At 43.4% G+C, this 25,919-nt stretch overlaps 2 protein-coding genes across 3 annotated transcripts; one reads left to right on the plus strand and one right to left on the minus strand.

Annotated features, from left to right (window-relative positions):
• Positions 1-4,221: 4,221 nt before the first annotated feature.
• CCDC122 (coiled-coil domain containing 122) lies at positions 4,222-9,903 on the minus strand. Its single transcript, XM_035102048.1, has 4 exons — positions 9,790-9,903; positions 6,938-7,336; positions 5,366-5,482; positions 4,222-4,371 (listed from the first exon to the last, which is right to left on the minus strand). Exons 1-4 carry the CDS (start codon positions 9,901-9,903, stop codon positions 4,222-4,224), a joined length of 780 nt encoding a protein of 259 aa, XP_034957939.1.
• Positions 9,904-13,257: 3,354 nt separating this feature from the next.
• Positions 13,258-22,651, plus strand: LACC1 (laccase domain containing 1). 2 transcript variants are annotated; one of them, XM_035102050.2, is made up of 6 exons: positions 13,258-13,680; positions 14,649-15,220; positions 18,205-18,386; positions 19,826-19,991; positions 20,816-21,041; positions 22,138-22,651. In XM_035102050.2, the coding sequence occupies exons 2-6, from the start codon at positions 14,665-14,667 to the stop codon at positions 22,310-22,312; spliced, it is 1,305 nt and encodes a 434-aa protein (XP_034957941.1). In that variant the 5' UTR covers positions 13,258-13,680; positions 14,649-14,664; the 3' UTR covers positions 22,313-22,651. The 2 variants fall into 2 exon arrangements, with proteins under 2 accessions (XP_034957941.1, XP_034957940.1); XM_035102049.2 differs by having other exon boundaries at positions 14,617-15,220; positions 22,138-22,650.
• The last annotated feature ends 3,268 nt before the right edge of the window (positions 22,652-25,919 follow it).

The following is a 25,919-nucleotide window of genomic DNA, read 5'->3' on the forward strand; positions in this document are numbered from 1 at the left end:
CAAAGATCAGCCTAGCCCCAGCTGCATGAGAATACCTGGATATAACTTGTCCTTTTTTTCCACTTGTTAACCTGAAGGCAGGGCCTGTCTCTCATTTTTTTGCACTGATGTGAGCCGCTGTAGGAGACACAATTTGTCTGGAAAGGAGGATAAAATTACAGTTAATTAACTTAAATTAAACAGCCCTTGGTGTGCGGACGATACTGCTTGGAATCAGGTATGAGGCTTTGAGAAGCGTGACTCATGTGGGTAGCTGGCCTCTAGCTAATGATGCATCAAAATCCAAACATGTTGGGATAGATAATTGCAACACTTCCTTCACCCCAAATTTGTTGGCAAGCAAGAATGCCTTCCCCTCTGTTTGTAGTCCTATTTGTAAAACAATGAAAGGGTAAATGGGGAGCTGGGGGCAAATTTCAGGGGGCTGCTGAAATTTACCAGAGTGCTTAATGCTCTGTTCCTGTTAGATTTCTCAGCTGCCCTGTTTGGAAGCGCATGGGAGAGGGTTGACTGGAGGAGCGCTGTTCCCCCACCACCACCAAAATCCCTTCAGAATGGGGCTTTCTTCAAAATCTACAATGGTGACTGTCATAACAAGATAACTTTGGGAACTCTGACAAGATAACTTTGGGAACAATGACAATGTTAAGGCAACAAGAATTGGGAATTTTTATTCTTATTCTTATTTTTATGTTGTGTTTTAATGTTTGTCTAAGGTTGTGTCAAAGGAGCAGCTGGGGGAAAACCAATCCTCAGAACCCCTCCATCCCTGTCCTTTCAGTGGCAGGGGGGGGAGAGGGGGGAGGGGGAGGTCAAACCCAGCCTCAAAATGGACCCCTTTGATTCTCAACGCCCACGGGTCCTACTGGTGGCAGAAGTGGACTTGTGGGGGGGAGGGAAATTGGAGGGACAGATTTTATATTGTGTGTTTTGTTTGTATAAAAAACCAATAAAAAATTATTTTTTTAAAAAAAGATAACTTTGGGAACTCTGGTCAGTACTACTCTGAAAAATCTGCAGGGGAGCCCTCCACCCTAAAAGTGAAACAAGAGAGATTGTTTGCCCCTTCTTAGATCTCCTCCCCAAATACAGGATTTGAAAGAACAGCAAGCAATGCACTTCATAAATTATGCCACAGTTGTACACAGAGCCACCTCGCTTTCATTACTGATATTGCTGAAGGTCATAGATGCAGGCCTTTGAACATGAACTTGGCGAGCACATAATGCTCTCGGGAACATTACAAAGCAAGCACGGTATGTCCTGCGAGTTCTACTTTGGACTTCATAATGATTTGAACTAGTGCACCTCCCCCCTCCCTCCCCCAAGCTTCCTAAATACTCAGATGCCCTGGGGAAATTAAACTTCCAAGGATGCTTGGGCCTTGGGCACTACCATTCCTGACATTCCACTACTCCAGCTGCTGCCAGGTAAATGTGAAGAAAACATGCAGCGTTGGTGGGCTTTCGGGGTGTGTGTGTGTGGTAGGATTAGGCATTCACATGCTGTCACAACCCTCATTATGTCATCAAGAGTGCAACAGAGTCCAAAGTTGGAAGTGTGAAATGAATAACCTACTTTTAAAAGCTGTGTGGTTTGCTGAGTCCAATCCTGAATCAAATTGAGGAGAATTCTCTCAGTACAGGTACCACTGGGGCTGCTCATTCTGCAAACATCACAGGTTCATAGTCCTTAATTTAACCAGCCTATCAAGTGCCACTTTGTTCCATTGAAAGAGGTATAGATCTGTATTTGAGATTATGAGGTGTGCTGTTGGATTTCATGCATTTTCTTGCGGTTGTTCTCAATTTCTTACCCACCCTTCACCATAAGGTCCCAAGGCCCTTTCAACCGACCCATTCAATGTTGACATCTGGAGCCCAGGCAAGTACCCAGTTTCAAATCACATTCCAGCTGTGAACTACCGGTAACTGGATAGTCTTTGTTCTACAACTGCACTAATTATAACAAGCCAAGCTTGAGTCACTCAGGTATTGTGGCTTGTCAGGATCATGCTGGTTCAAAACCCTAAGCAACAAAATTGGTGAGTTGTGAAACAACTGTTAGGCCACCACATGTGGCAGGTAGAATACTTTCAGCCAGGTGAGTCACTTATCCTGTGCAGCTCTCAACAAGAACTCCCTCAAGAAAAAAAAAATCAGCGTTGTCCAAAAACGCTTCTGTGCAGGCATAACTCTTCTCCACAAGGTGGAGTCACAGACTGACTTATTACTAAGGTTCAGTCCTCACTGCAAAAGGAGGAACCACCTCTAGGTCAGCTCTCCCTACCTGACACTCTGCAGATTACAACTCCCCTTATCTCTGATCCTTGGCTGTGCTAATTGGGGCTGGTGAAGACCAAAACATCTAGACTAGGGCACCAGTTTGTGGGAGGCTGCCCTAAGTAAGCACTTGGAACTTCCAGCTGGTTTCAATTGCATCAGTGCAGTAATCCAGAACCCATAAGCATTCTCAGTATACCTGCAGGCAGAGTAACCTCACAATATAATTTAAGTCTTATATCTTTTGGTTGTACCACCCATGCACCCAGCCTGGACTTATAGGCTTCAAACTTCTGTTTAGAAGTTATGTTAAAATGGATGCTACTTTATATAGTTGCTGCTTTTAGTGCCTTTCAATGCATTAGTAATCTTTATGGCGGGTGGCGCTGTGGGTTAAACCACAGAGCCTAGGGCTTGCCGATCAGGTGGTCAGTGGTTCAAATCCCCGCGACGGGGTGAGCTCCCGTTGTTTGGTCCCTGCTCCTGCCAACCTAGCAGTTCGAAAGCATGTCAAAGTGCAAGTAGATAAATAGGGACCGCTCCGGCGGGAAGGTAAACGGCGTTTCCGTGCACTGCTCTGGTTCTCCAGAAGCGCCTTAGTCGTGCTGGCCACATGACCCGGAAGCTGTACGCCAGCTCCCTCGGCCTATAGAGCAATATGAGCGCTGCAACCCCAGAGTCGTCCGCGACTGGACCTAATGGTCAGGGGTCCCTTTACCTTTAATCTTTATGGCATTTTATAATATTCTATTGGAAGCCAATGTGACAATGCATTTGAAGAACTGGGACTAGAAAGATATAATCCTGAGAACTGGGGCATGGGAAGAGGGTGAACCTGAAAGTGGGGGAATATTGACATCACTCCCTTGTCATGGTCTGAGCGGTTCACTGCCTGCCTCTTCCATGCGGGAGAGATTGCATGCAGTGGAGATCCTTGGCATGAAATCCTTGGAGATCCTTTCTGCTTTGAACTAGTAGGATTGGCGGTCTAAAGATGCAGTGAAGGAGCTGCTGGGTCAGATGGCTTTAAAAAGAGGCAAGAGGGATGCAGACATGGTGGTGGGTTGCAGGGAGGGGGGCAGTCCTAGCAAGAGCTATTAGATGGCCTAACTGAAATAGAGTCCCCAACTTCAGGGGCAGTCTACCTCTGAATACCAGATGGGGGCACCATTTTCTGGTTCACCTCAGGTGGCAGAATGTCTTGGGCCAGCCCTGCCTTGCACCAAACAAAAGGATAAGCTGCGTAGCTTGGAAGAAAAACCCTTTCAAAAATTTTATTCCACTTTTTAAAGGTTCTTTGGCATTTAGTTAGACCTTACATAGAGAGTAGTGCAAAACTTCACTGTCCAGGCAGCATTTCTCAAACAGCCTCTGCGATACAGGGCCTAAAACTTACATAGTTGAAAAATATGTTTGATAGACTGAAAAATATTTTACAGACAGACACATGAGTGTCCCAGATACAGTAATAAAACAGGGAACGCCCTTATATTCCATTCTGCTTAAGTCTTCTTTTAATACTGGAATAGCAAAGAAACAGGTTGTAACAATTCAGTCCGTCAGAAGGAAAACAGAAAGTAACTGATTGTTCAGAGATACAGTACTGGAACCCCAAATATTTAAGTGCAGGTCCTCCTATCTAATGCCTATAACAACACCTCTGCCCTCTTTTTCTTCAGAGAAGGGGCAAGTTTGAATAGCTGGTGGCTTCTTTAAGCTATATTTGAGGGGCTTAAATTTAATTAGCACAACCAAGATTTATAAGAACAGCAAATCAGAGAGTAAGCAGGTTGCTTGAACGTCTGTTTTTTTTCCTATGGTAAGTATAAGACAAACTTAATGGTTTGTTACATAAAGAGAGCAGACCATATCTTTAAAATGAACATATAGTCCGCTTGTGGCCCGTGGGCCACAGGTTGCCGACCCCTAATATAGTCTATCAATCAGATACTTCGAGGAGATTCCTTAGTTCTGCCACTTTTTCTTCCATTTGCTGAAGGTTACAGTGCCGCTGTCTTTTGCTGGACTGAAATTTGTTCACTTGACAATGCAAACGCTTTAGTATAGCTTCATATCTTTTATTCTGCACCTGTTACAGTAAGAATAAAGACAGCTGAGAAATGCTTGAGCGCAACAGACATACAGCAAACAGATGTAAGGTCACAAAGGTTTTTTAGGATGCAGTTCTCTCCCACAGTGGGTTTTATTTCTGAGTTGACATTAAATACTGCCCCTTCCACCATCCCTGACCATTGGTCATTCTGACTATGTAGAGAGAAAGACCACGAGGCCAGAAGAGAGATCTAGTGGGTGTTGTCAACATATTGCTAGCAGACTACTCCAAAACTTCACACCAAAGTGGACAAGGCAGACTCCTGTTGGACTTCACAAAGAGATTTTGAGATACCTACCACAACTTTTTGGAGCTTCATTAAAATCTCTTTGTATGCAGTTATTAAACCCTCATTTGCATTGCTCCTGTTATCTATTATTATTATTTCCTGTTGTTCCCCAGACTGTCTCAGGGCAGGTTACAGCAATATAATCAGTGTGGAGAGGACCTTACACACATCGGTACTCACCGATGTACCATTTTAGGAATCAATATGTTGTAGTCATTTGCACAAAGATCAATTAGCTCCTCTATGTGCTGGTCTGTAGTATACAGTGAAACAGGCGACACGGCCATCAGGGTCTATGTTGAGAGTCAATAAGACCCAAATATTCACAATATTGGTACCCAACATTTGATTCTGTAACATAGGAATATTTTTCCAGCTCATCATGTGCTACTGATACAAATTCTCAAGTAAGTGGTTCATGTGATAAATAATAAATAACAATAAGCAGAATATCATAACTATCCCACATTGCAATAAAGTAAAATACCAGCTTTTGTTGTTCTGTGTTTATGGATTGGAGGTGGGAGAGAACACCAGCAATACTGATTTGTTTTTATTCATATTCCTAGACTACTGGGATTTTCAAAAATGTATAAGCTTTAGAATTAAGAGTTCTTTTTCTAGAAGACATGAACCACAACACAGCTGGTGACATATTCTATTCTAATGACTGAAAATCACCTGAATTTCTTTTCGAAGCCTAGCATGCACATTTCTTTCATCTCTAAGTGCATTTTCCTTTCCACTGATAGCTTCTTTCAACACATTAATTTCAGCTTCCAAATATGTGATTTCATCCTACAGATAGATAAAAGAATATGAAAATATTTTTCTGTTAACAGATCTTTTTTGGAATTTAAACAACAATTGGGATTGTTTCAAGATTCAGTGCTAGAAGATTTAAGTAAATGCCAAAATGGAATCTAAATAGTAATTAGGAAATGCACAACAACAGAAGGAGAAATGAAAAACAAAATAAACATAGAATGGGTAGAACAGAACAGAACAGAAACAGAACTTTGGCTTTTCAAGCATGCAATAGAGTGCTTAGCAACTAATGTGGTTTTCCATGTCCAAGCATGTTGATTCTTAGACCCAAACTAGATGAGATAGAGGAGATCAATAATTGGACCTCCCAACATTTTCTCTTTGTTTTAAAGCAGTTATGGGATGCTCCTAATCTCATAAACTAAGTAGCTCTGAGGGGCATTTAACCCTAATGCATTTCCTGATCGAAATGACACCCAAAGCTACTCCTACAGAAAGTGTCACCACTTGAGGTCAGATTGTAGCAACAGGACATTTATAAGTACTGTACAGTTACTACTTCTCATAGCTGAAGATCTGGGTACTGTTGCTATTCCTGATTTCTTCATGGACTTGGACATGTCTGTGGTACCCATGCAGGACATGTATATTGAAATTAGTTAAGCAGTTTTGATTTTTGCTTTAGATATGCTCTGTATACTTCATACTTTGTTCCTACTGTGCATTCCAGATTGCTAAATCAAAAGGTTGCCAGCCACCAGCTGGCTATTTACATGTGCTGTGGCTTTGGGCTACTTCTACAACACTCAAACACATATACTGACATACACAAAGAAGTGTCCAGGGCAGCTGTCTACTAGCTCCACCTGCTATTCCGGCTGAGACCCTACCTGCCTGTGCACTGTCTCACCAGAGTGGTACACGCTTGGACTACTGCAATGCGCTCTACGTGGGGCTACCTTACCTTTGAAGGTGACTCAGAAACGACAACTAATCCAGAATGCGGCAGCTGGACTGGTGACTGGGAGCGGACGCCAGGACCATATACTTCCAGTCCTGAAAGACCTACGCTGGCTCCCAGTACGTTTCTGAGCACAATTCAAAGTGTTGGTGGTGACCTTTAAAGCCCTAAATGTCCTCGGCCCAGTATACCTGAAGGAAAGTCTTCTCCACCTCCACCGTCCAGCCTGGACACTGAGGTCCAGATCCCAGGGCTTTCTGGTGGCTCCCTCACTGTGTAAAGTTACAGGGAACGAGGCAGAGGGCCTTCTCGGTAGTAGCACCCACCCTGTGGAATGCCCCCCCCCCAAGATGTCAAAGAGAATTGTTGCAAACAGCAGCATTTGGTCACAAACGTAGAGAATGGTGAGAAACATCACTTATCTCCTTGTGAAGAAAGTATTATGCTAGGTCCCAGTCAGATACATATAGAAAATACAATTTTGCATAGAAGATAACAAAGCTGAAAAAGCCACTTAATTGGACCTGAGATTGGTTAGTAGTATTTACTTCTGGATTCTGAAGAACAGACATTAATTCCTCCTTGTTTGTAATCATTGCTTTGACTGCAGCTCTTTTCTTAGTGAGCTCAGTCATAAGTGGCAATTTGTTTTCTGCCTCCACAAAATGGTCTCTATGAGCAGCCATTTTTGCATAGTAGGCACTGTTTCGTTGAAGCATCAGTTTATACTCTTCTTGGAGTGCTTCTGTATCAAATCCAAGCTTTAGATTCTCAACATACAAGGCTGTGATCTGAACGGCCAGATTTTCACAATGATCTTTTGTACTTATTATGGCTTCATCTTGATGATACATTTGCTTTTCTGTTGCCTTTCTGTTTGCCATAACATGTTTCATTTGCGCCTCAAGATCCTGAAGCTGAGTCTATGGGAAAATATAGTAATATACAGTGAAAAGTTAATACTTTTGGTGGATAGCATTAAATTATTTATACAATGGTGTAATTGCTTGAGGTTCAGTTAACTAGTTATTTTTTATTTATTTAAAAGAAAACAAAATTGTGAAAGCATTATAATTAGTAGAATAAGAATTTATAGCACTGTAAAAAGTACATATAACTCTGATTTATCTAGAAATTTGGCTTTCCAATTTATTAAATTGAAGAGAATAGTTTTATTGTTTTGCTGTTGGCTTTTCCTGATTAAAATGATCTGTGATGTTGTCACAATGCCCTAGTAAAAGGTAAAGGGACCCCTGACCATTAGGTCCAGTTGTGACCGACTCTGGGGTTGCGGCGCTCATCTCACTTTATTGGCCAAGGGAGCTGGCGTACAGCTTCCAGGTCATGTGGCCAACATGACCAAGTCGCTTCTGGCGAACCAGAATAGTGCACGGAAACACTGTTTACCTTCCCGCTGTAGCGGTACCTATTTATCTACTTGCACTTTGATGGGCTTTCGAACTGCTAGGTTGGCAGGAGCTGGGACCGAGCAACGGGAGCTCACCCTGTCGCGGGGATTCAAACTGCCGACCCTCTGATCGGCAAGCTCTAGGCTCTGTGGTTTAACCCACAGCGCCACCTGCGTCCCAGTCACAATGCCCTACATCAGGGGTAGGTTGGTGGGTCCAAGTAGCATCCACCCAATAATTCTTAAAGATCTCAAATGTGAAATCGCTGCTCTTCTAAGAAAAAATATGTAGCTTGTCCCTAAAATCATCCTCCATATGGTACAGACAATTGGAAAGAGGTCAATGCTGTAGTGCCTATATAGCCTTGGGCCTTGCATGCATGCTTCCTAAGGTGGGGTTACCAGATGTCCCCGTTTCCCGGGGACAGACCCCAGTAGGGTGAATAAGTCCCCGGACAAATTCCATCCCCCGAATGTCCCCGGATTTCATCTAATGTCCCCGGTAAATGCAGCAACAGCAGTCTCAGCAGCCTGGAGCAGTTGGCTCTGGCTGGCTTCATGAGCTGCTCGGAAGTCCCCATATGATGGTGGTGCAGGGGCTCTAAGATGCAGCTTCCGGTCTGCCTCCACCTTCCCTGACCCCAGCAACTAAGCTGTGAAGGGAGGCTTCATGCTGCCTATCAGAGCAGCCTCCCAACTCCTACTTGCGTGCAAGCAGGAGCGGGCAGGGATCTCTGTTAGGCAACAGGAAGCCTCCCTTCCCAACTGAGAGATGCCTGCCCCCTCCTGCCTGCACGCAAGTAGGAGTTGGGGTGGGGCTGCTCCGAAAGGCAGTTAATTAATTAAAGTGTCCCCGGATTCATTGGAAAAAAAAATCTGGTAACCTTATCCTAAGAGCATATCATATGCTTGGCCACTTTGAGAACAGGATGCTGGCCTGATCCAGCAGACTCTTCTTATGAGCTGACATTCATTCCATATTTATGGTTGGGTTCGACACAACCAGATCAAAGTGTTTTTGGTCATACTGTACAGAACTAATTTTACATGGATGAGTCCTAAAAACTGCCCTCTTGGACAATTCTTGTCATGTATTTGCCATGTATTTGAGCTGAAACTGAGCAGAGTTTCAGGGTGGCATTTCCTTTTATGCAAGTGTTATTTTCTCAAAGTCATATTAAAGGTAAAGGGACCCCTGACCGTTAAGTCCAGTCGCGAACGACTATGGGGTTGCGGCACTTATCTCGCTTTACTGGCCAAGGGAGCCAGCATACAATTTCTGGGTCATGTGGCCAGCATGACTAAGCAGCTTCTGGCAAACCAGAGCAGCACACGGAAATGCTGTTTACCTTCCCGCCGAAGTGGTACCTATTTATCTACAGTACAGTGGAACCTCGGTTTATGAACACCTCGGTTTATGAATTTTCGGTTTATGAACACCGCGGACCCATCTGGAACGGATTAATTCACTTTCCATTACTTTTAATGGGAAAGTTCGCTTCAGTTTATGAACGCTTCAGTTTATGAACAGACTTCCGGAACCAATTACACCCATGTTTCAGTTTATGAACGCTTCAGTTTAAGTACTTCACGGACCCGTCTGGAACGGATTAATCCACTTTCCATTACTTTCAATGGAAAAGTTCGCTTCAGTTTATGAACGGTTACTCCGCAGACCGTCTGGAACGGATTAACCCACGTTCCATTACTTTCAATGGGAAAGTTCGCTTCAGTTTATGAACGCTTCAGTTTATGAACAGACTTCCGGAACCAATTGTGTTCATAAACCGAGGTACCACTGTACTTGCACTTTGATGTGCTTTCAAACTGCTAGGTTGGCAGGAGCTGGGACCGAGCAACGGGAGCTCACCCCGTTGCAGGGATTCGAACCGCCGACCTTCTGATCGGCAAGCCCTAGGCTCAGTGGTTTAACCCACAGCGCCACCTGGGTCCCTAAAGTCATATTACCTGCAACCTAATAAGGACAGCCTTGTTGCTTTCTATTTCAGAGGCTTGGGCATGTTGTTGTTCTGCTATTTGCTGCACAGCTTCATCTAACAACGATGAACTTGGATTAGCCATGCCTAAAAAAAGAAGAAGAAAAGACAGAAAGAGTTGGAGAGAAGCAGCTTTGAAAAATAACTGCAAACTACATCTAACACAAATCCTGCTATTTGAAGAGCTGCTTTGAAAGTTGAGTTCATACAAGTAGGGTCCTGTGAATAAATGTTAAATATTCACATATTTTAATATGATATGGAAAGTATGTTCTATTGTATCCAAAAAGCAGGTTGCCCAACTCATCTTTCTCTTCCTCTTAACTCTACTCACTCTGAAAACCCTCTCCAGAAGAAATCCCTTCGCAGAGGGAAGATGCTGAAGCGTGTCTGTGTACACACTACATTGTGCACATTCAGAGCACGTTTCCCCCTTCAGAGAATTCTGGGCACTGTAGTTTGTTAAGGTTTGCTGGTAATTGTAACTCTTTGAGGGGTTAACTACAGTGCCCAGAATTCTTTGAGGCAGAGAAATGAGCTTCAAATAAGCTTTAAAGGTATTGTGCATATATGCACACCAAGAGGGGTTTGGCAAGTTGCCTTCTCCTTGCAGAAACCTTAGTAACACATTATTTTTCTTGGAAAATTTGGCATGGATCCCAAAGTGCACATTTTTATAAAGTGCACATCCTTCGATTGCTTATCCCTTCCTCCGTTTTGTTCTGAAACTTTCCAGGATCCTCTCTGTCAAATCAATTGCATTATTATTTTGCCTTTGTTTTGTCTTTTAAATGTTAATTTCATAATTTTATATCATCAAGCTAGCTAAAATAGCAAATATAATGATAGGACATCCAATGACTCATTCAAAATAATGAATGCAAACAGAAATTACTTTTCAACATTAAATAGATTTTCAATGCCTTTCTGAGACTATTTCAACCAGACCTTAGCTGAGATAGTTCACAATCTGTATGACAGTATTATGGCATGTGAGTGAGTTTTCTTCAGTTTCTGTGTGGGAATATGATTCCCTCACAACAGAATAGTACTTGGCAAGACCTTCTCTTTAAACTGAAAAAATAGCTTTTCATCGAAAACTGACCGACTGAGGGTGAGGGAAAAAGAATTTCTTCCACAAAGACTTCCTCAAGTCAGGTTTTGAGGAGACCGGACAGGAAAAAAACGGTGGCAAAACCACAGAAAAGAGCTGACTCAGTTAATGGCATGGGTTTAGAAATAAAATTGCATGCCATTTATTTCAGAGGCAAAAGCGGCTGAGCCAATGCAGTGTCAAAAAACCTGACAATTTTATCTGTCTTTTGGTGACATGTTATCCATGCTTACTCTTATCCTCGTAAAATGACGCTGTTGATAAATGTAAAGAAAGAGCAGCCAATTGAGGCCTGCGGCAGTTAAAATTTAAGGAGGTAATCACAAAACCTCGTTATTTTCCCCAATGCGGCCTCTTTTCCTCCCCTTTTCCTTGGGCCTATAGGCTCAGTAAATATCTTAGCATGTTCCTCAAACACACTTCTTCCACCCCAAATTCAGCAAAAAACTGGAATATGTCGCCACGGCTGTTCAAAAGTGGTTATGATGCCGCTTCAAATGGGCCCAGGTGGGTCCGTTTCAATTGAGCAATCAATTAAAATGGCGTTTTTACCTCAGGCTGTTACTCAGTGGCTTATTTATTTATTTTCTTATTTTACGGAAATTATATACCACCCTATACTAGGAGGTCTCAGGGCGGTTCAACAGAACAAAATCAGAATATAAATATATAATCAAAATAAAAAACAACCCAATAACCCCACACTCCCCACAAGAAAACCCCACATTTTAAAAGGGCGTAGGATGTACACAGTGTTTTTTTTCCTGGGGGGTACGCAGGGATACGCATACCCCTAAACATTGTGTGAATCTTAAGTTTGGCCTCATTGAGGGGCAGTATTACAACAGGAGTAGGAAAATGAGAGTACCCCTAAACATTTTTTTAGAAAGAAAGAAAAAAGCACTGGATGTACGACTGAGTTCTCCGTTTGCAAGGAGTTTTTTAATTGATTGCTCAATTGAAACGGACCCACCTGGGCCCATTTGATTTACCTCAGGCTGTTACTCAGTGGCTTATTTCTTTATTTTCTTATTTTACGGAAATTATATACCACCCTATACCAGGAGGTCTCAGGGCGGTTCAACAGAACAAAATCAGAATATAAATATATAATCAAAATAAAAAACAACCCAATAACCCCACACTCCCCACAAGAAAACCCCACATTTTAAAAGGGCGTAGGATGTACACAGTGTTTTTTTTCCTGGGGGGTACGCAGGGATACGCATACCCCTAAACATTGTGTGAATCTTAAGTTTGGCCTCATTGAGGGGCAGTATTACAACAGGAGTAGGAAAATGAGAGTACCCCTAAACATTTTTTTAGAAAGAAAGAAAAAAGCACTGGATGTACGACTGAGTTCTCCGTTTGCAAGGAGTTTTAGGATTGTGGCAGATTTTTTTTTAGGGGGGGGGTCTCCCACAGGAGATTCATATCCACAGAGAAAGTTAAAACGTTCGAAAATAGCTAAGCTGCTTTCCTCGGTTACTCATACATTGCTAGAACTATTTGAGGTACCCAAGGAATCTTGATAACTTGCAAATTCAAAAAAAATGAATTTGATATCAGTTGATAGGACGGAAGGACATAATTGATATTGTCGCAACCTGAGAGATTCCAGGGGTTTTAGAATGAGCAACAGCAGAGACTTTATGAGATATACAAATTGTTGCTGGTTTTTGTGTTGAATATATGCTATATGGTCATTTATTGACCTAATAGGTATCTAAAGCCATTTGCCCATGTTGCTATGCAACCAATCCATGCAGAATGTACCGTAGGCACCCTATACAGTGGTACCTCCGGTTGTGGATGGGATCCGTTCCGGAGGTCCGGTCGGATCCTGAGGTTTCCACAACCCGAGGACCGCTGCTACGCATACACACGCGGCGAAACCTGGTAAAATACTTCCGGGTTTGCCGTGCACAAATCCCGAAGTTTATGTAACCAGAGGTACGACTGTACGTGTATAGAGATGAGCAAACCAGTGATGTTTTAGGGAGCAGGCGGGGCCCATTAGTTACATCATAGGAGTCTACACAACACAAAACAGTTGCTGTGTGTAGGTTTTACTTTATTTGTTTTTAATGCTGTATTTTGGAAATGTACATCCAGGTTTCCCCCCCTTTAAATTTCATGCCCCCCCCAAGAGAGTGGAGCCCTAAGCTTGTTTAGCTTATACATAAAATCCGACACTGGGTCAACAAACCAACAAGCCCTCTTAAATTAATTTCCGCGCTTGCTCTTGGCGCAGCTCCTAGAAGAGCAGCTGGGGGCGCCCTCCGACCGGGATGCCCCACTGGGAAGGAGAGGGGCCGGCCCTCCTTTTCCCGCTGAGCGCCCGGGGGCGCCAGCCCCTGCAGAGCAGTTGTTCCAGGCTTCAATAACGAAAAGGGTTTTTTTGGGGGGGGGGGGCTGCCCGCAGCAACGCCGAAGCCCCGGAATGCTTTTGCAGCGCTCTTCCCGGTGGGTTGCCTGCATCTCTACCTTCCTCTCAGGAGAGAAGCGGGGAGCCTCGCCTGCTCTGCTCGCCGCCCTTTTGGGGAAGCGAAGTCCTGCTCTTCTGGTCCAGCCACTTCGCGGAAATTAATTCGGTCAGCGCCTCGCTGAGCAAACTTTGGAATTCCCCGGGCCTTTGCAAGATTTCGCGGCTGTGCATTTTCAGGAAGTGGCTTTTCCATTCTCACGTTTTATATGAAGTGAAGAGGACGCAGCTTCTGGCAGGTGCAAACTGTTTTCCCCCGATCAGTAAGTAAATCAGTTTCTTTTCGGGGGCTGTATCTCCGATGGGCTTTATTTATATACTCTTTTCCGTTCTAAGTTGTGTTTAAGATTGCAGCCGTGCATCCTCTCTATGCTCCGCCCCCCCCCCCGGGTTGTTTCCAGTGGGAGCAGCATCTTACAATGTGCATACGATGACAGCCCTAGTAGACTTGACGTTCGGGTCCTAAACATAATTTCTTAAGAATTAGATTCCGTTTAAGTTAGGTCTGCTTTAGCTTTTTGGATTTTTCTATTCCTTTCCGCAGTAGAAAAGGGTGCTTATCCTAGCAAATATGCACGCAGCTTGATCACATCATGTAGTATCCCTGCAAGTAAGCTCCGCTGAAATTAATGAGATTTACTCCCAGCTAAGCAGCAGGCATACTATTCAGCCTTTGAGTTTTTCATTTTATTCTTTATTTACAAAATAAAAAATAAAAATGTACTGGTTGATTGTAACAAAACCTCTCAGAGGTTTACAGGAAATATTAAAATTACCAATTAAAACAGTTAAAACCTAGTAATTGAAAACATTTTAAAGACAAAATCTGCCATAAACTAAAAGATTGAAATGCTTCAACATCTGCATGTCTGGATAAGGTTGCCTAAACAAAAAGATTTCATCACAAACCTCTGCATTAAGAAACAATACCTGTTCCTTTTTTTAAGCTCGTAAGGGAGTCCTTCAGTGTAGCTGAAGGAGCTGAAACTTTGATTCAGACTTCTCCCTTCTAAAGTCCTTGGTGGGTCTCGAAATATGATAAATCTTTGCTCTGCACTCAGCTGCTGTTTTCTGTTTCAGCGGATTGTGAATCCCTTTCCGGATTGTTCATTCTATCTGCTTGATCTGCCAGAATAAAGGATAATGCTCTTTGATAATGCATTCTCTCTCTCTTACCTGTACTCTTTCCCCTCCACCAGCCAGCTGATCACCCCATGTTTGCCGTCACCAGGTGTTGTCCATAGAATATGGCGAAGGCAGTCTTGATTGATTTGTGCTGCTTTGGACCCAGGTCGTGGAATAACTGGACCCAGGCATCGGTGATCAGAACATTAGAAACTCTTGGGGAGAACTACCCTGTTTACCTTATGTGTTGCCAAACCTTTGGAAGTGAAGGGAATTGTGGGGATGTATTTCATACAGCAATACGAGGCTTTCATGGTCCAGGGAAACAACTTGAGGTTGTGTGTGCCAAAAATACAGTTGCTGTCTTGTACACCATTAAACAAAAACTCGATGAAAAAGACATCGAGGCTGTTAAAGTAATCGTGCCGGCACAAAGAAAACCGTTAATGAGAGAGTACATGAATCAACTTTTTACTAGTGTTTACCAGTTTGAGTTTAAAGATTTTCAGATTAACTGTGAAGAAAACAACCTCAAAAAATCTGCAGAACTGCAAGGTGAATTAATGCCACTTACAGACCAAGACATAGAAAAGATCCAAACTGAGATAACGATATTTTTGAAGAGCCTTCCTAGTCTGAAAGGGGAAGTTACCATTCTCAAATCTTCATTGATCCCAGGTAACAAAAAATATGTGCAAGAATCATATTATTAGTACTGCGTCCTTTTCTTTTTTCAAATGTCCCTTTTTATTGTTCAATACCTGGTATGATCCTGGTTGTGCTTGTGGGGGGGGGGAGCAGACTTCTGAATGTCAGGCTCTACCAAAAAAGCAAGCATGTCTACTCAGTTGAAGCATTCAATAAATAATGATCGTTTGGTTCTTAAATGCACATTTCATTAGAAAAACAGCTTTTGTTCGTACAGTATTCATGACCGTGCATGCACTTCAATCTATCCTCTACCACCAAAACTTTCTGCAGCAAGAAAAGTCAGATTGCCCCAGCACACATACATTTTTTCTACTTCATTTTATTCATAGCTAGTTGGGATTTTTGCAGAATTTTCTGTGTTTGGGCAAAAACTGCTATGGATAGAGATAAAATGCAACAGGTGGCACTAAGTTCTGAGTATAAAAAGCGGGTGGCAAAAGTCATGAGAAGAAGCCCGATTCAAAATCTTGCATTTTCTTTAGTCTTCAACAGAGCAAAATATTTCTGGACAAAATAATGGAGAGTAATGTGTACATTTTGAGCTGGAGGGATTTTTTGCTGGATTTCTTTACTGGCAGGTTGAAGTTATCTGTAACTGGTTTTAAACCAGGTAGGTAACCATGTTGGTCTGGTATAGTCGAAACAAAATACTGTAAAAATAATTCCTTCCAGTAGCACCTTAGAGACCACATGAAAGCTCATACCAATGAAAACATTTAAAACATGAAATGTTTTATAGAATGGCGCAAAGACATCACGAAATTCATTTGGAGTGGTAAGAGACCCCGTATTAAATACCAACTACTCACTGATAAAAAGGAAAGGGGGGGCTTTGCGCTGCCTAATCTTGAATTATATCATGCAGCAGCAGGGTTGGTATGGGTGAAAGAATGGATAACCCTGGAAAACCCAGAACTTCTAGACTTGGAGGGAGCTGACAACCGCTTTGGGTGGCATTCTTACTTGCTACATGAGAAGGTTAAAGCCCACAGGGGATTCTTAAATCATCTGGTGAGAAAATCTTTATATACAATTTGGATAAAATATAGAGGAATTTTAGAAAAAAACATACCTCTGTGGGCATCCCCAATAAATATGATTACAGTCAAAAAAACAAATATGGACGAGAAAAGAGCTACCTACCATGACTTATTGGAAATAAATCAAAACGAAATTAAATTGAAACAATATGAGGAAATCAAAGATCACCTTTCGGTATGGCTCCAATATTTTGAAATAAATCAAAGATTTAATGAGGACAAAAAATTGGGTATTGCTAAAGGAAAATCTAAATTTGAAAAAATCTTAATGAATAAAGAAGGGAAACATATCTCACAGATATATGATTTATTGCTCGAATGGGATCTTATAGAAGAACAAACCAAAACATCAATGGTGAGATGGGCCCAAGATTTTGGGTATAACATCCTCATGGAGCAATGGGAGAGGCTGTGGAAAAAGGACATGAAGTTTACTGCCTGTTACAACCTAAAAGAGAACATCTTAAAAATGTTGTACAGGTGGTATCAAACACCAGATAGATTAGCCAAAATGTACAAAAGCCAATCCAATAAATGCTGGAGGTGTGGAACAGAAGTGGGTACACAGATACATATGTGGTGGAAATGTCCCATGATAAACAAATATTGGAGTATGATTTATGAGGAACTTAAGAAAATGACAAAAATAACATTTAAAAAGAAACCAGAGGTATTTTTATTGAATATAATACCGGAAAATGTAAAGAACGCTAACAGAACGCTAATGATGTATGGAATAGTGGCTGCAAGAATTCTGCTAGCGAGAATTTGGAAAAGTAACAACATACCCAGCAAACTCGAATGGCAATCGTTAATGAAAGAATATGCACAGCTTGCAAAATTTACAGGAAGGATTAGAGGACAGATGAAACAGAAAACTAAAAAGGAATGGAGAATATTTTATGAATACCTAGAATCAAATTAAATAATAAAAAATTAAGCCAACCAGCAGAGTATACCTGAGCCTAAAACAGATCATCTGAAGACCAATACTGTAGACAAATTAAGAATTGTGTCATGAAAAGGAATGTAATTGATGAGATACAGAGAAGTAACTGGAAGTTAAACCTCAACTCTTCTTTTTTCTTTTTCCATTCTTTTTTTTTCTTCTTTTTTTTCTTTTTTTCTATAGCTTCTCCCCTGGCTTATCTTTTTTCTTGCCTCGTCGTTTCTGAGCGTGTTAGACGAGGTTTATATCTTTATTTGTGTGTACTTTTGCATATTGTGATTTATTACTGTGCACTGTGATTTTTAAATGGAAACCAATAAAAACTTTTTTAATCTTAAAAAAAGAAAAAAAAGAAAAGAAAGCTCATACCAATGACAAACTTAGTTGGTCTCTAAAGTGCTACTGGAAGGAATTTTTTTATTTGGTTTTAAACCAGATTGTGTATTAGAGAGATGGGAATAGATTTGGAGATCTGCTGCAGGTTTGGGTTCAGGAGGTTCCCAGTGCACCCGAACTATGCTTGCTTAATTCCCTCCTCCTCAGCTCATCCAGAGTTATGCTAGCCCAGGCACGTCCAACAGGTAGATCGTGATCTACCGGTAGATCACTGGACGTCTGCGGTAGATCACTGGTAGATCATTGGCTCCCTCCAAAGAAGCTGAACAACTGTGGCTCCCCTAAAAAAAGCTCAACATTTTACCTCCTCCCTGAAAAAACTCAACAACTTTGACCCCAACCCCCCCCAAATGGGCCTTCCTACTTCCTTAAAAGGGGGGGTAGATCACTGCCAGTTTTTAACTCTGTGAGTAGATCACAGTCTCTTGGGAGTTGGCCACCCCTGTGCTAGCCTATCTCCCCATCCCAGCTTTATGTCAAATTCTTGCTCCCCTGAAGCATATTTGGGGTGATACTAGACCCGCATAACTATGATTCCCCCCCCCCCCGGTTGTTCTTTTCGCTAGATCCTATCTTCCTCCATGGATTCACTACAAGAACGGGCGGCATCTCCTATATACAGACATTGAGCTCTTTAAATCTCTTCAGTAGTTCCAAACGACGTGACCCACCCATTGTGGTTAAGGAAAATCTTCATAGGCTAGCTGCTGCTGCTAGATTCAACCCTGATGCATATCATAGGGTAAAGGTAAGGCAAAGAAAACTGAAACTGTGGGAGGACTTTTAAGGGGGAAATACTCAGTTTGACTTCTTCTTCTGTTTATGCTTTTCTTAAAGGCAAAGGAGTCCATTCAGGGTCTGGACACAACAACCCATGACATGGGCTTTTAAGATCTCCACCAAGAGCCTCAAACAACTGGTTTAATCCTTTTTCAGAAACTGGCCTTGCTTTGTGGACAAGCCGCAACCCCAGAGTCGGTCACGACTGGACCTAATGGTCAGGGGTCCCTTTACCTTTATCTCTTTATTGTCCGAGAGGCCATCAGTGTTCCTCCTGGACCCGACAGAGGCCTTTGCTGCTATGAATTCGGATATGTTCTTTCAAAGTTTTTCTCCCCCCAAAAAGCTTTCAGCTTTAAGTTTGTTTTTGCTGGATGTAATTGTCTTAAATACATGCCATGAGCTATCTTGAGCAGTTGTGGAAAGATGAGAAGTATTTTAAATAAACAAATTGCTGTGAAGTTAAGCCATCAGAAGGATCAGCAGTCAAAAGTATTAATTCATCATGAACTGCTTGTACTCAGATCAAATGACTCTGCAATACTCCCAAATTTTTGTCAGGATAACACTTGCTAGGGCTGAGCCTTCAAATCTGCTTTCATGGTGCAGTGCTAAACACATTGGCAATGAAATGTATTTTTAACAAATTCTATACAGAAAACCCTCCAATAATGAACCCACCTACTCCCACCATCTGGAACTAAGGACCTGGGTTTTCAGATCAGAGGATAGGACTTCAGGTCTGGTTTTCACTTCTGCTTTTTTTCTTGTTGAAAACAGCATCTTCACGTATTCCAGTTGCTGATTGTGGTCCTACCTTGTCTTTTATCCCCACCTTTAGCACATGTATCCTCAGCGGAGGAATCAGCTTCATGAGTCACTGTTATAAGCCGATTTATTACAAAACTGACTAAGAGCTTGTTTTTGAACAAAGATCTCTGCTTGGAATGTAGTGATAAAGCAGAGATGCTCTGAAAGTGAAACAAAACTCAGCTGTTCTCCCAGCACTGAGGCTCATCCACATGGAGCCTAGGATGCCACTGAGCAGAACTAAATGGGTATAGAAAATAAATGGCTGCCTGCCCCTGAAAGGGTTAATTTATTGATTAAAATTGAAAGCGGAGAAGCTAAACAAATCTCAATGAAGAAATTTCAAAGTATTGACACCTGAACCGCACCATACCTGAGATAGTGGTGGTTCAACACAGAAGGACTTCCGAAGAATAGGCAGTAAGCAGTCCTTGAAATACCCTGGCTGCAGATCATTCGAGGCTTCGGAAGTCAATTACGTCACTTTGACTTGAGCAATATTGCTAGGCAGAAGTGTTGCCTCGGGAAATATTGGAGCAAAAGAGCACTCCTAACTTCAATTTTTCAGATTGCCTTGCCTTGTCTTGGTGTTAACAGGTCAACCACACCAGTGATGTTTGGGTCATGGGAAAGGCCGAGCCGGATAGCTATGATGGAATGGTAACTAACCAGAAAGGTGTTACACTAGCTGCCCCTGGAGCAGACTGCATCCCTGTGCTTTTCGCTGATCCTGTCAAGAAAGCATGTGGTGCTGCTCATTCAGGTAACATGACTCCTTTTTTGCTTTGCAAAGGTCAGGAAACCCACGGGACAACCGCCATTCCTTTTATGCATTTCTTCTCTGTTTGTGCTCTGGCCCTGCCTGGGTTTCTGTCAATCCCCACCCCATCCTTCATTCCATATGAATACAGGTATGGCTATCCTTGAGTCGGTACCTTTTTGTTTTCAGTTCGCTGTTTAATCCTGAATCTCTATTTATAGCATAACATTTAGGGAGTAATGGTATTGTCTAATGGTCTGATGCAGCCAAAGATCCCTTTGACTTTTCTGGGATTTTAAAAATATTTATCGCTGGATTGTGTCATATCTTTAACCAGTTCAACTGAAGAATCAAAATATAGTTATTTTATTTGTTGAATTTATATTCCACTCTTTCTCCCGAAGGAGGCCAGAATGACATGGGGTAGGGTCTATTCTTGGCAGTTTCCTGTAGATATGACACAGCTGAAGTGCAACTGGGAATGTTGTGTGAATAAAAAACACTGGCTTAAAAGTGCCGAAACTTACCTGCTTCTTTAGATGTTTGTCAGCAATGCAGACCATAGTGGCTAGCTTTCTTATTCTGTTGATTGCTGCTAGTTTCTGGCTTCATCATATATAAATGTGGCAGAGACACTTAAAGAACAAATACTGTTGCTTCCATCATGCCTACTTGGACCCATCACCCCGTACTTCCATGCCCTATTTTGCATGCTTACACCTATTTAAAAGTTCACATACATTGAATGCAACTTTTGTAGGTTGGGTTTTCTTTTGCTTTTCAGTTTTAAAAGCTGCAAGATTTCCTTTTCTTTCCTTGCTTCTAAGGTTGGCAAGGCACATTGTTAGGAGTATCTATGGCTGTCATTAACGCGATGGTAACTGAATACGGTTGCGACGTGAAGGATATCCTTGTGGTCCTGGGGCCGTCGGTTGGGCCCTGTTGCTTTAAACTGCCTCGGGAATCGGCAGAAATATTTCGTAGGATTGATCCCAAGTGCGTACGACTTTATGAATTGCCAACCCCGTACGTTGACATCAGAAGAGCAACACGGTAAGCTTGGTTCTGCTTATTCTTAATTGGGAGAGTTCTTGGTGTTTAGCGCATCACAATACCTCAAGAACCGCCTCTTTCCATATGAACCTACCTGAACCCTGCGATCATCTCACTCCTTTGTGTGCCTCCTCCTTGAGAGGTGCGGAAGGTGGCAACACGAGAATGGGCCTTCTCTGCAGTGGCTCCCTGTCTCTAGAATGCTCTCCCCAGGGAAGTTCGTCTGGCGCTTTCATTACACACCTTTAGGTGCCAGGCAAAAACCTTCCTTTTTAACCAGGCCTTTGGTTGATGTGCTTGACATCAACCTATACCGTTTTAAAATGTGGCTCTTTTCCGGGGGGGGGGGGAGTTGTTGGGTTGTTGTTTTTATTCTGATTATATATGTTGTTATTTTTTCCTGTGACATCCGGTTATAGGGCAGTATATAAACCCGGGTGGCGCTGTGGTCTAAACCACTGAGCCTAGGGCTTGCCAATCAGATAGTCGGTGGTTCGAATCTCCGCAATGGGGTGAGCTCCCGTTGTTCGGTCCCAGCTTCTGCCCACCTAGCAGTTCAAAAGCACGTCAAAGTGCAAGTAAATAAATAGGCACCGCTCTGGAGGGAAGGTAAACGGCGTTTCCGTGTGCTGCTCTGGTTCGCCAGAAGTGGCTTAGTCATGCTGGCCACATGACCCAGAAGCTGTACGCCGGCTCCCTCGGCCAGTAAAGCGAGATGAGCGCCGCAACCCCAGAATCGTCCACGACTGGACCTAATGGTCAGGGGTCCCTTTATCCTTTATTATATACTAGCTGGCCCTGCCACGTGTTGCTGTGGGTAATCCCTGTGATTTTCCCCACCCTGTTCCGATCCATGAAGTATCCCGCCCCCTCCCCCCCACCTTATCCCTGCTTTCGAACTGCTAGGTGGGCAGGAGCTGGGACCGAGCAACGAGAGCTCACCCATTGCAGGGATTCGAACCGCCGATCTTCTGATCGGCAAGCCCTAGGCTCTGTGGTTTACACCACAGCGCCACCTGCGTCCCTGTATATATAATAACTACCCTCTAATAACTGTCAATTTAATAATCCACCATCCCTTTCTTTTCTTTATTAGCATTCTTCTGGAGACTGGAGGGGTTCTGCCTCAGAACATACAGGATGACTCTGTAACAGACCAGAACCAAAATGTAACTTTCTGTACCTCATGTTGTCCTGATAAATTCTATTCTCATGTCCGTGATGGTGAGAACTTTGGAACACAGATTGGCTTCATATCTATTAGAGACTGAGGGTTTATCTTAATATTTATGCAATAATTTGGTAGAAACTGTTGGGGCAAATTGGTTATATTTACTGATACTGAGTTCTTCCTATGGTCAGCTATAGTTCCAAGCTGTCTATATAATATAGTTACTTAGAAAAGGAATCCTATTTATTTGGATAGGACTTAATTCCATCTAAGTGTGCTTAATCTTACACTACTAGTACAAAACACTGCAAATATCAGGGATACATAAGTGTTTATAGTTGTATTTCTGCTTTAATGGACTTGTTTCTATGTTGCACACTACTTGGGAGATTTAAACAAAAATTAAAAAGTTTATAAATGGTCAAAGTGTGCTGGGATGAGGCCACTGTGGGTCAGGCCAGAGGGTGCTGTTGGCGTGTGTGGCTGTGCCTCCCCTGGTTCTACATCTTGCTCCCCTACCCGTTCCTTTAGCTGCTTGATGGAAAGGGATCCCAAGGGTCATCTAGTCCAACCCCAGCAATGCCAGGATCCTGCCCACTGCCATCCCCGGCTGGGCTCCAAACTCCGACCATCTACTTACCAGCCAGATGTACTGACCCCTTGCAATTCTGCATAGGGTGGAGAAAGGTGAGAGAGAAAGGTTTTGCTCTCTGTCCCTCAGGACATGGATATGAGAGCCACACCATGCAGCCCTGAAAATATCTCAGGGGCCATCACAGGGAGGAGGGACGATGCTTGTTTTCTTCTGCTCCAGACGCCCTCAGGACCTGAAGCCGTGGCTTCAAGCTACAAGAAAGGAGATTCAGCCTTAACTTCAATAGGAACTTTCTAACAGCAAGAGCTGTTTGACAGTGGAAAGGAATCCCTCAGGAAGCAGTAAACTCCCCTTCCTTGGAGGTTTTTCAGCAGAGGTTGGATGGCCAGCTGCCATGAATGCTTTAGCTAAGATTCCTGCATTGCAGGGGGTTGGTCTAGATGACCCTTGGTGTCCCTCCCAACTATACAAAAGTGCATCCAATGAGCATTTAAAGCACATGATGTTCCACAAACGATCTGGGTCATTGCAGCTTCTCACTCACAGACCTACAATCCCCAGAACCCCTACCAAACTACAATTCCCAGGATCGTTTGGGGGAAGACACCTGCTTTTTAAGAACAGGGAAGAGGAACCTGCCGCTTTCTTTCCCTGATTTCCTAGGAACCAAGATCGGAAAGCTCAAGTGCTTCTAACAGGATGGTTTCAGGGAGCAGGGTGTATAAAATATTGTTCCAAATGTTAGGTGCCTCCCCTCTCTCTGCCAAGCGGTGGCAAGAGCCCATGGGGTCCAGGCTCTCTCCTTTAGAGAACTGAGACATGGCGAAGACTGTCCTTGCTTTAAGAAATACGGTTTATTCACCTGTTTACATCTTCAGTCTGCATGGAGGGAGCCCGGATCTTACAGCAGAGTCATTGCAAGAGGGAATTGACCCCCACAGCAGGGCAGCCAGTCTTCCCAAGTCAGATTCCAGACTCTCTTCCTCCTCTTCCTCCTCCTCCTCCTCGTTCTTCTTCTTTCCAGTACCCCTTGCTCAAAACCTCTCTTTTCCTGCCACCTCACACCAAGACAGAGTTCCCTGGCATTTCCAGTTAGGCTCTCCATGGCCTTGAATTGTTTCTTAAAGGCCCTTGCTTGGCCAGGTCCTTTTGCATAGGCTAGCCCAGGGATTCCTCTGTAGCTTGTATTTCTAGCTTCACATCCCAAATAGTCCCATTTATTAATGGGGGTCCCCTCTAAATCTATAACAATATTGTGTGTAATTAAGGTGATTCTATTAAGGTAATGCTATTAGAATTCCCAAGGGAATGTCAAGCAGGGAGGGAGGGGGGAAGAGAGAGTGTGGAATTCTGGTGGAGAGAGAAGATTGACGGAGGCTTGGAAGGGAAGTTTGAATGTTGGTGGGAGAGGCAGTTAAGAGTCAGTTGAGAGCGGTGGGTTCTAGAAGGGGGCACCTGAACCTGGGCAGGTCTGCTATTCAGCTTAGGATCAATAGTCCAGTCACCATCGCCCAGGGCATGTGCCCGTTCCATGACAAGAGAAGAGGGGCTCTGCCAGCTGCCCAGGAACAGAATTCCCTCGGTTTAGGAGGGCCACGGAGCTAAGGCTTGGCTCCTACTGCTAAGGCCCAGATGCCTCACACCACCCTCTCCAACTACCTGGGAAGCTGCTTTACAGACCTGGGCTATACCTGATTATCGTCTTCTCAAACAACTTAATAATGTAATGCTGATGGTCAAGGAAATAGGTTTAAAGACTCTCTCAATGCAAATCTAAAAGAAATGTAGTATAAAAAAGAAGAGGGAGGGGGCACTTGGTGAGGGACCTGAAGCTCTTCAGCTTAGGATCAGAAGTCCAGTCGCCATTGGCCTCATTTGACGGTGGCCAAAAAGGAACAGAGACGCAAAGAGGTACTGTGAGTCTCCTGTGGAGGCTGGGGCATGCGGCCGTCCCATGCCCAGCGAAGAGGGGCTCTGCCAGCTGCCCAGAAAGAATTCCCTCAATTTAGGTGAGCCACAAAGCCAGGGCTTGGCTTGTACTGCTAAGGCCCAGATGCCTCGCAACCACCCCCCGCCCCCAACACCTGGAAAGCAGCTTTACAGATCTGGGCTATGCCTGATTATTGTCTTCCCAAGCAACTTAAAAATGTAATGCTGGTGGTCAATGAAAGAGGTTTAAAGACTCTCTCAAGGCAAATCTAAAAGAAATGTAGTATAAACAACCTGGAAATGCTGGCCTTCTGAGCACTCCACTTGGAGAACTGCCTTTACCAACGGTGTCATGGACTTTGAAGACACTCGAACTCAGGACAAAAGGGAGAAATGGGCTAAGAGGAAGGCATGTTTGGGAAACCCTCACTGTGATCAACTCCCACCCGGAAACCTATATCCCCACTGTGGAAGGACGTGTGGATCCAGAATTGGCCTCCACAGTCACTTATGGGCTCACTGTTAAGACTGTGTTCATGGAAGACAATCTTACTTGGCTACGTGTGATCGCATGGATTCCTTCAGCGACTTGGAAGGACTTTACAATCCAGAAAGGCCAGACTGGAACGCCACGGAAGACGGAGTCACGCTCTGTGTCCATCAGCTTGGGTGCTGGTGATGGAGACCATTCTCTTGAAGCGTGGCCCTGTGAAGGAAGAAGGACTTGGTATGCTCCTGGCAGATGTGGGGAATGGATGCCCAATACCCCTGCCCTGACATGGCTCCCAAAGAAAGCTTGGCCCACCCACTTCTGGACGAGAGCATCTCCTTTCTGCTCTCATGCAGGAAGGTTCTTCTCCCACTCTCTGTTGACACTCAACTTGTAGGGTGTTCTCCCAGCCCCATGCAAATCTTTCCTTCCTCCTACTTGTTCTTTTTACACGGAGTGCTTCTGCAGAAGCCACAGCAATGCACAGATCCTGGAAGAAAGAAGGTATCCTTGCAGCTTGGCAGAACTCTAGGCTAAGGGCTGCTTCGAGGGAAGAATCCCTGGAGATGTGAATGGGCTATCACAGACCAAACTCAACTTGAAAAAAAGAGATAGTTCACGTCCTTTCGTAAACCAAGAAAATCTTTAATGAAGAATATTTCAAACCAACAAATGAAAATGGTTCTAGGACTA

Source organism: Zootoca vivipara, chromosome 13, assembly GCF_963506605.1.
Source record: "Zootoca vivipara chromosome 13, rZooViv1.1, whole genome shotgun sequence".
Classification (NCBI taxonomy): Eukaryota; Metazoa; Chordata; class Lepidosauria; order Squamata; family Lacertidae; genus Zootoca; species Zootoca vivipara.